The sequence below is a fragment of the Procambarus clarkii genome, chromosome 11 (genome assembly GCF_040958095.1).
Source record: "Procambarus clarkii isolate CNS0578487 chromosome 11, FALCON_Pclarkii_2.0, whole genome shotgun sequence".
Classification (NCBI taxonomy): domain Eukaryota; kingdom Metazoa; phylum Arthropoda; class Malacostraca; order Decapoda; family Cambaridae; genus Procambarus; species Procambarus clarkii.
The window spans coordinates 45708277-45718038 of NC_091160.1; the positions used below are offsets into that span (position 1 = coordinate 45708277).

General features: G+C 44.3%; 1 protein-coding gene across 1 annotated transcript; it reads right to left on the reverse strand.

The window, feature by feature from the left end:
* Positions 1-5703: 5703 nt before the first annotated feature.
* Positions 5704-7173, reverse strand: LOC123758212 (proteoglycan 4-like). Its single transcript, XM_045742333.2, has one exon. It carries the CDS (start codon positions 7171-7173, stop codon positions 5704-5706), a length of 1470 nt encoding a protein of 489 aa, XP_045598289.2.
* Positions 7174-9762: the final 2589 nt, after the last annotated feature.

Here is a 9762-nt window from a genome sequence, read left to right on the forward strand (position 1 = left end):
GACAGGTTTGGTGTGATATCTACTAGATCTTTCTCTCTGTCTGTTTCATTAAGTACTTCATCTCCTATTCTGTATCCTGTGTCTGGCCTCCTATTTCCACTGCCTAGTTTCATTACTTTGCATTTACTCGGGTTGAACTTCAACAGCCATTTGTTGGACCATTCACTCAGTCTGTCTAGGTCATCTTGTAGCCTCCTATTATCGTCCTCAGTTTCAATCCTCCTCATAATTTTTGCATCATCGGCAAACATTGAGAGAAACGATTCTATTCCCTCTGGGAGATCATTTACATATACCAGAAACAGTATAGGTCCAAGGACTGACCCCTGCGGGACTCCACTTGTAACGTCTCGCCAATCTGAGACCTCACCCCTCACACAGACTCGTTGTCTCCTGTTACTTAGGTACTCCTGTATCCAACGGAGTACCTTCCCTTTCACTCCAGCCTGCATCTCCAGCTTTTTCACTAGCCTCTTGTGTGGCACTGTATCAAAGGCTTTCTGACAATGCAAAAATATGCAGTCTGCCCACCCTTCTCTTTCTTGCCTTATTTTTGTTGCCTGGTCGTAGAATTCAAGTAACTCTGTGAGGCACTACCTGCCATCCCTGAACCCATGTTGATGCTGTGTTACAAAGTTCCATCGCTCCAGATGCTCCACTAGCTTTCTTCGCACAATCTTCTCCATCAGCTTGCATGGTATGCAGGTTAGGGACACTGGCCTGTAATTCAGTGCCTCCTGTCTATCCCCTTTCTTGTATATCGGGACTACGTTAGCTGCTTTCCAAATTTCTGGCAGTTCCCCTGTTGCCAGTGATTTGTTATACACTATGGAGAGTGGCAGGGACAGTTCTTCTGCTCCTTCCTTTAGTATCCATGGGGAGATTCCATCTGGGCCTGTAGCCTTTGTCACATCCAACTCTAGTAAACACTTCCTTACTTCCCCACTGGTAATCTCAAACTCTTCCAGTGGTTCCTGGTTAACTATTCCCTCTCTTATCTCTGGGATTTCTCCTTGCTCTAAGGTGAAGACCTCCTGGAATTTCTTATTCAGTTCCTCACACACTTCCTTGTCGTTTGTAGTGAATCCTTCTGCCCCTATCCTTAATTTCATAACCTGTTCCTTTACTGTTCTTTTTCTCCTGATGTGGCTATGCAACAATTTAGGCTGAGTCTTTGCCTTGCTTGCGATGTCATTTTCGTATTGTCTTTCTGCCTCTCTTCTCATCCTGACATATTCATTCCTGGCATTCTGGTATCTTTCTCTGCTCTCCAGTGTCCTGTATGTGTCTATATGTGCGTGTGTTCATGTGTACATGTGCACATAGCTGCAAGATCCTGGTACAATGAACCTCTCCAAATAGAAATAAATGAACTGCTTCACTAGTCATGCTAACGATTCACTCAACCAATCACCACCCAACCAATCATAACTCAACCAATCATAACTCAACCAATCATCCCTCAACCAATCATCACTCAACCAATCATCCCTCAAGCAATCACCACTCAAGCAATCATCACTCAAGCAATCACCACCCAACCAATCATCCCTCAACCAATCATCACTCAACCAATCATCCCTCAACCAATCATCCTTCAACCAATCATCACTCAACCAATCATCCCTCAACCAATCACCACTCAAGCAATCATCCCTCAACCAATCATCACTCAACCAATCATCCCTCAACCAATCATCCCTCAACCAATCATCACTCAACCAATCATCCCTCAACCAATCACCACTCAAGCAATCATCCCTCAACCAATCATCACTCAACCAATCATCCCTCAACCAATCATCCCTCAACCAATCATCACTCAACCAATCATCCCTCAACCAATCATCACTCAACCAATCATCCCTCAACCAATCACCACTCAACCAATCACCACTCAAGCAATCATCACTCAAGCAATCACCACCCAATCAATCATCCCTCAAGCAATCATCACTCAACCAATCATCCCTCAAGCAATCATCCCTCAAGCAATCATCACTCAACCAATCATCCCTCAACCAATCACCACTCAAGCAATCATCCCTCAACCAATCACCACTCAAGCAATCATCCCTCTACCAATCATCCCTCAACCAATCATCCCTCAACCAATCATCACTCAACCAATCATCCCTCAACCAATCACCACTCAAGCAATCACCACTCAAGCAATCACCACTCAACCAATCACCACTCAACCAATCACCACTCAACCAATCACCACTCACCCAATCACCACTCACCCAATCACCACTCAACCTATCACCACTCAAGCAATCACCACTCAAGCAATCACCACTCAATCACCACTCAACCAATCACCTCTCAACCAATCACCACTCACCCAATCACCACTCAACCTATCACCACTCAACCAATGTATAAACAAAAGCCACAATGTATAAACAAAAGCCACAATGTATAAACAATGTATAAACAAAAGCCACAATGTATAAACAATGTATAAACAAAAGCCACAATGTATAAACAAAAGCCCAATGTATTAACAATGTATAAACAAAAGCCACAATGTATAAACAAAAGCCCAATGTATTAACAATGTATAAACAAAAGCCACAATGTATAAACAAAAGCCCAATGTATTAACAATGTATAAACAAAAGCCACAATGTATAAACAAAAGCCACAATGTATAAACAAAAGCCACAATGTATAAACAAAAGCCCCAATGTATAAACAATAAGCATAATGTATACATCATTTACATCGAAATAGGGAGTGAGCTAGGGAACAGTGATCACAAAGAAATCAGATTTAGCATAGAATGGAATAGACCAGTAGGAGAAAATTCTGTTAAAGTGCCAGATTTTCGAAAAGCTGATTTTAATAGCCTAAGAAATTTTTTGGGTCAAATTGATTGGAAAGTCTTGGGTATGGGGTGTGGGCCGGTCTTGGAGCGAGACATGAACCCAGCGATAGGTGACTTAAATGGGGATTTCGATGTGGATTCAATATATAACTTATTTAAGAATATTCTAAACAAAGCACAGGAACGTAGTATACCATACAAATTGAATAGATCGTATACTAATGACCCAAAGTGGATAACAAAGAATTTGAAGAACCTTATAGGTAAAAAGAGAGCTTGGTACAAAAGGATTAAAAATGGGGAGGTCACTTTAGAACAGGAATTCGTACAACTGGTTAGAAATGTTAAAAAAGAGATAAGGAAAGCAAAAAGAAACTATGAAGTTCGCATAGCAGGGCAAGCAAAGACAAATCCTAAAGGGTTTTTTCAGTTATATCGTACTAAGACTAGGGAAAGGATAGGTCCATTAAAAACTGAGACAGGTCAAATAACAGATAGTGATGAAGAGATGAGTAGTATTTTTAATAAATATTTTGTATCTGTATTTACTAAAGAGGAACTTAACAATATGCCTTCAGCCGAACAAGTCTATGTGGGTGGGGACGAGGACAGGTTGACGAGTTTAGCAGTTACCAGGGAGGATGTTCTTAAACAAATAGTAAAACTCAAACCAAACAAATCCCCAGGGCCGGATGAAGTGTTTGCCAGGGTGCTTAAATAATGCAAAGAGGAGCTTTGTGACCCACTGTCAACCATATTTAATAAATCAATAGAGTCAGGCAGAGTGCCAGAGTTTTGGAAAGTTGCTAATGTGATACCAGTTTTTAAGAAAGGAGATAGATCACTTGCGTCTAACTATCGACCAATTAGCCTAACGTCTATTGTGGGAAAGTTACTCGAATCTATAATAGCAAATAAAATTCGTCTTCATCTTGAAAAACATAAATTAATAATTGAGTCGCAACATGGTTTTATAAATGGCCGTTCATGTTTAACAAATTTGTTATCTTTTTATTCTAGCATTGTTGAGGCAGTTGATAGTGGTAAGGATTGTGTTGTTGTGTACCTTGACTTTAGCAAAGCTTTTGATACACTGCCACATGAAAGACTGATTAAAAAGATAGAGTCTCATGGTATTGGGGGTGCTATATTAAGCTGGATTAGGGCATGGCTATACCAAAGGAAACAGAGAGTTAGTATAAATGGAGTCAAGTCAGAGTGGGAAAATGTTGTAAGTGGAGTGCCTCAAGGCTCTGTCCTGGGACCTCTGTTGTTTATAATATATATAAATGATTTAGATTCAGGTTTGAGTAGCAACATTTGCAAATTTGCCGATGATACGAAAATCGGTAGGGAAATTAATTCGGAGGAGGACTCACTATCACTTCAAGTTGATCTAGATAGGGTTTTGAAATGGTCAAAGGATTGGCAGATGCAGTTTAATGCTGATAAATGTAAAGTTCTGAGGTTAGGTAATGATGATAGAGTTACAAGATACGAGCTAGATGGTGTTGAGATTGCGAAGTCGGATTGCGAAAGGGATCTGGGAGTTATGATTAGTAAGAATTTAAAACAAAAGGATCAATGCATAAATGTTCGTAATAAGGCAAATCGGACACTTGGATTTATTAATCGCAGCGTTAGTAACAAGACACCTGGTGTGGTTCTCAAGCTATATCTTGCTCTAGTTAGGCCCCATTTAGATTATGCAGTTCAGTTTTGGTCGCCATATTATAGAATGGATATAAGTTCACTTGAACGTGTCCAGCGTAGGATGACTAAGTTAATTCCCCAAATTAGAAATCTTTCATATGAAGAAAGATTAACAAAGCTTAAGTTGCATTTACTGGAAAGGCGAAGAGTTAGGGGCGACATGATAGAGGTTTACAAGTGGGTGAATGGACATAACAAAGTCACTCAACCAATCTCCACTCAACCAATCATCACTCAACCAATCACCACAACCAATCATCACTCAACCAATCACCACTCAACCAATCATCACCCAACCAATCATCACTCAACCAATCAAAACTCAACCAATCATCACGCAACCAGTCATCACTCAACCAATCACCACTCAACCAATCATCCCTCAACCAATCATCACTCAACCAATCACCACTCAACCAATCACCACTCAACACTCAACTAATCACCACTCAAGCAATCATCACTCAAGCAATCATCACTCAAGCAATCATCACTCAAGCAATCACCACTCAACCAATCACCACTCAACCAATCACCACTCAACCAATCATCCCTCAACCAATCATCCCTCAACCAATCACCACTCAACCAATCACCACTCAACCAATCATCACTCAACCAATCATCACTCAACCAATCACCACTCAACCAATCACCACTCAACCAATCACCACTCAAGCAATCATCACTCAACCAATCACCACTCAACCAATCACTCAACCAATCATCCCTCAACAAATCATCACCCAACCAATCATCACTCAACCAATCATCACTCAACCAATCACCACTCAACCAATCATCATTCAACCAATCATTACTCAACCAATCACCACTCAACCAATCATCCCTCAACCAATCATCCCTCAACCAATCATCACCCGACCAATCATCCCTCAACCAATCATCACCCAACCAATCATCACACCAACCATTCACCACTCAACCAATCACCTGAAGATAACAACACTTGTTATCTGCGGTAATTACCATCCGTGTCACCAGTTGGACCTCTTGACTGCCACCCCGTCATAAAAGCAGCCGTTTTGCCTAACCAGAAACCGACGCACCCAAGCAGCCCGCCTAACCCATCGAGGCAGAAGCATAGAAAACGTTCAGATTACGGTGCTTTAATTTGAATTAATGCGTGGCCATTTTTAACGGTTCTGTACCCGAGGGGTCTGTACCCGTGGGGTCTGTACCCGTGGGGTCTGTACCCGAGGGGTCTGTACCCGAGGAGTCTGTACCCGTGGGGTCTGCACCCGAGGGGTCTGTACCCGAGGGGTCTGTACCCGTGGGGTCTGCACCCGAGGGGTCTGTACCCGTGGGGTCTGTACCCGTGGGGTCTGTACCCGAGGGGTCTGTACCCGAGGGGTCTGTACCCGTGGGGTCTGCACCCGAGGGGTCTGTATACGTGGGGTCTGTACCCGAGGGTCTGTACCCGTGGGGTCTGTACCCGTGGGGTCTGTACCCGAGGGGTCTGTACACGTGGGGTCTGTACCCGAGGGGTCTGTACCCGAGGGGTCTGTATACGTGGGGTCTGTACCCGAGGGGTCTGTACCCGAGGGGTCTGTACCCGTGGGGTCTGTACCCGTGGGGTCTGTACCCGAGGGGTCTGTACCCGAGGGGTCTGTACCCGTGGGGTCTGTACCCGAGGGGTCTGTACCCGTGGGGTCTGTACCCGAGGGGTCTGTACCCGTGGGGTCTGTACACGTGGGGTCTGTACCCGAGGGGTCTGTACCCGTGGGGTCTGTACCCGAGGGGTCTGTACCCGAGGGGTCTGTACCCGTGGGGTCTGCACCCGAGGGGTCTGTACCCGAGGGGTCTGTACCCGAGGGGTCTGTACCCGAGGGGTCTGTACCCGTGGGGTCTGCACCCGAGGGGTCTGTACCCGAGGGGTCTGTACCCGTGGGGTCTGTACCCGAGGGGTCTGTACCCGTGGGGTCTGTACCCGAGGGGTCTGTACCCGTGGGGTCTGTACACGTGGGGTCTGTACCCGAGGGGTCTGTACCCGAGGGGTCTGTACCCATGGGGTCAGTACCCAAGGGGTCTGTACCCGTGGGGTCTGTACCCGAGGGGTCTGTACCCGTGGGGTCTGTACCCGAGGGGTCTGTACCCGAGGGGTCTGTACCCGTGGGGTCTGTACCCGTGGGGTCTGTACCCGAGGGGTCTGCACCCGAGGGGTCAGTACCCAAGGGGTCTGTACCCGTGGGGTCTGTACCCGTGGGGTCTGCACCCGAGGGGTCTGTTCCCGAGGGGTCTGTACCCGTGGGGTCTGTACCCGAGGGGTCTGTACCCGTGGGGTCTGTACCCGAGGGGTCTGTACCCGAGGGGTCTGTACCCGAGGGGTCTGTACCCGTAAGGTCTGTACCCGAGGGGTCTGTACCCGAGGGGTCTGTACCCGAGGGGTCTGTACCCGAGGAGTCTGTACCTGTGGGGTCTGTACCTGAGGGCTCTGTACCCGATGGGCTCTGCACCCTAGGGGTTAACACCCGAAGGGTCTTCAACCCGTGATACATCAATGTATCGACCACCTTCGTCAACATCATCAATATATCGACCAGCATCAACATCAGCACCATCAATACATCCAACAACACTTCCAATATCACCATCAACACCTCCATCAACTCATCATTCTCTCCTCAACCCCCATACGAATATACATTTGAATATCCACCTTGGTACTCGACGAATGTGCTACCGCCCTACTCTGCACCAACAGTAGGATCAGAGAATGTTGGCCGCCCCAGCGTGGAGGTGGGTGGAGGCAAGCAGCTCACAGTGCTCGGGGACTCCCTTGCCTGGGACACAGGTGTGTGGAGTGGGAATATCCCGCTGGGTGAACACCAACAAATGCAATCAACGGATGATAGTATATATATCTAATAATAGAGCGCTCATCCGATCCCTCACCCGATGTCGCCTCTCAACAGATAAAAACACCCCATGACATAGACACATGATAGAATAACTGTCGACTGGAACAAGAATAACTGTCCACTGGAACAAAAGAATAACTGTCAACTGGAACAAAAGAATAACTGTCGACTGGAACAAAAGAATAACTGTCGACTGGAACAAAAGAATAACTGTCGATTGGAACAAAAGAATAACTGTCAACTGGAACAAGAATAACTGTCGACTGGAACAAGAATAACTGTCGACTGGAACAAAAGAATAACTGTCAATTGGAACAAGAATAACTGTCGACTGGAACAAGAATAACTGTCGACTGGAACAAGAATAACTGTCGACTGGAACAAGAATAACTGTCGACTGGAACAACAATAACTGTCGACTGGAACAAGAATAACTGTCGACTAGAACAAGAATAACTGTCAACTGGAAAAAGAATAACTGTCAACTGGAACAAGAATAACTGTCGACTGGAACAAGAATAAATGTCAACTGGAACAGAAGAATAACTGTCGACTGGAACATGAATAACTGTCGACTGGAACAAGAATAACTGTCAACTGGAACAAGAATAACTGTCGACTGGAACAAGAATAACTGTCGACTGGAACAAGAATAAATGTCGACTGGAACAAGAATAACTGTCGACTGGAACAGAAGAATAACTGTCGACTGGAACAGAAGAATAACTGTCGACTGGAACAAGAATAACTGTCGACTAGAACAAGAATAACTGTCGACTGGAACAGAAGAATAACTGTCGACTGGAACAAGAATAACTCAACTGGAACAAGAATAACTGTCGACTGGAACAGAAGAATAACTGTTGACTGGAACAAGAATAACTGTCGACTGGAACAGAAGAATAACTGTCGACTGGAACAGAAGAATAACTGTCAACTGGAACAAGAATAACTGTCGACTGGAACAGAAGAATAACTGTCGACTGGAACAAGAATAACTGTCGACTGGAACAGAAGAATAACTGTCGACTGGAACAGAAGAATAACTGTCAACTGGAACAAGAATAACTGTCGACTGGAACAAGAATAACTGTCGACTAGAACAAGAATAACTGTCGACTGGAACAGAAGAATAACTGTCAACTGGAACAAGAATAACTGTCGACTGGAACAGAAGAATAACTGTTGACTGGAACAAGAATAACTGTCGACTGGAACAGAAGAATAACTGTCGACTGGAACAAGAATAACTGTCGACTGGAACAGAAGAATAACTGTCGACTGGAACAAGAATAACTGTCGACTGGAACAGAAGAATAACTGTTGTCTGGAACAAGAATAACGGTCGACTGGAACAAGAATAACTGTCGACTGGAACAAGAATAACTGTCGACTGGAACTGAAGAATAACTGTCGACTGGAACAAAAGAATAACTCGACTGGAACAAGAATAACTGTCGACTGGAACAAGAATAACTGTCGACTGGAACAAAAGAATAACTGTCGACTGGAACAAGAATAACTGTCGACTGGAACAAGAATAACTGTCGACTGGAACAAAAGAATAACTGTCGACTGGAACAAGAATAACTGTCGACTGGAACAAAAGAATAACTGTCGACTGGAACATGAATAACTGTCGACTGGAACAAGAATAACTGTCGACTGGAACAAAAGAATAACTGTCGACTGGAACAAAAGAATAACTGTCGACTGGAACAAGAATAACTGTCGACTGGAACAAAAGAATAACTGTCGACTGGAACAAGAATAACTGTCGACTGGAACAAGAATAACTGTCGACTGGAACATAAATAACTGTCGACTGGAACAAGAATAACTGTCGACTGGAACAAAAGAATAACTGTCGACTGGAACAAGAATAACTGTCGACTGGAACAAAAGAATAACTGTCGACTGGAACATGAATAACTGTCGATTGGAACATGAATAACTGTCGACTGGAACAAAAGAATAACTCTCGACTGGAACAAAAGAATAACTCGACTGGAACAAAAGAATAACTCTCGACTGGAACAAAAGAGTAACTGTCGACTGGAACAAAAGAATAACTGTTGACTGGAACAAGAATAACTGTCGACTGGAACAGAAGAATAACTGTCGACTGGAACAGAAGAATAACTGTCAACTGGAACAAGAATAACTGTCGACTGGAACAGAAGAATAACTGTCGACTGGAACAAGAATAACTGTCGACTGGAACAGAAGAATAACTGTCGACTGGAACAGAAGAATAACTGTCAACTGGAACAAGAATAACTGTCGACTGGAACAAGAATAACTGTCGACTAGAACAAGAATAACTGTCGACTG

Coding starts and splice junctions, on each gene's coding strand:
- LOC123758212 (XM_045742333.2), bottom strand. CDS start 7,173: ATGGAGGTGTTGATGGTGATATTGGAAGTGTTGTTGGATGTATTGATG.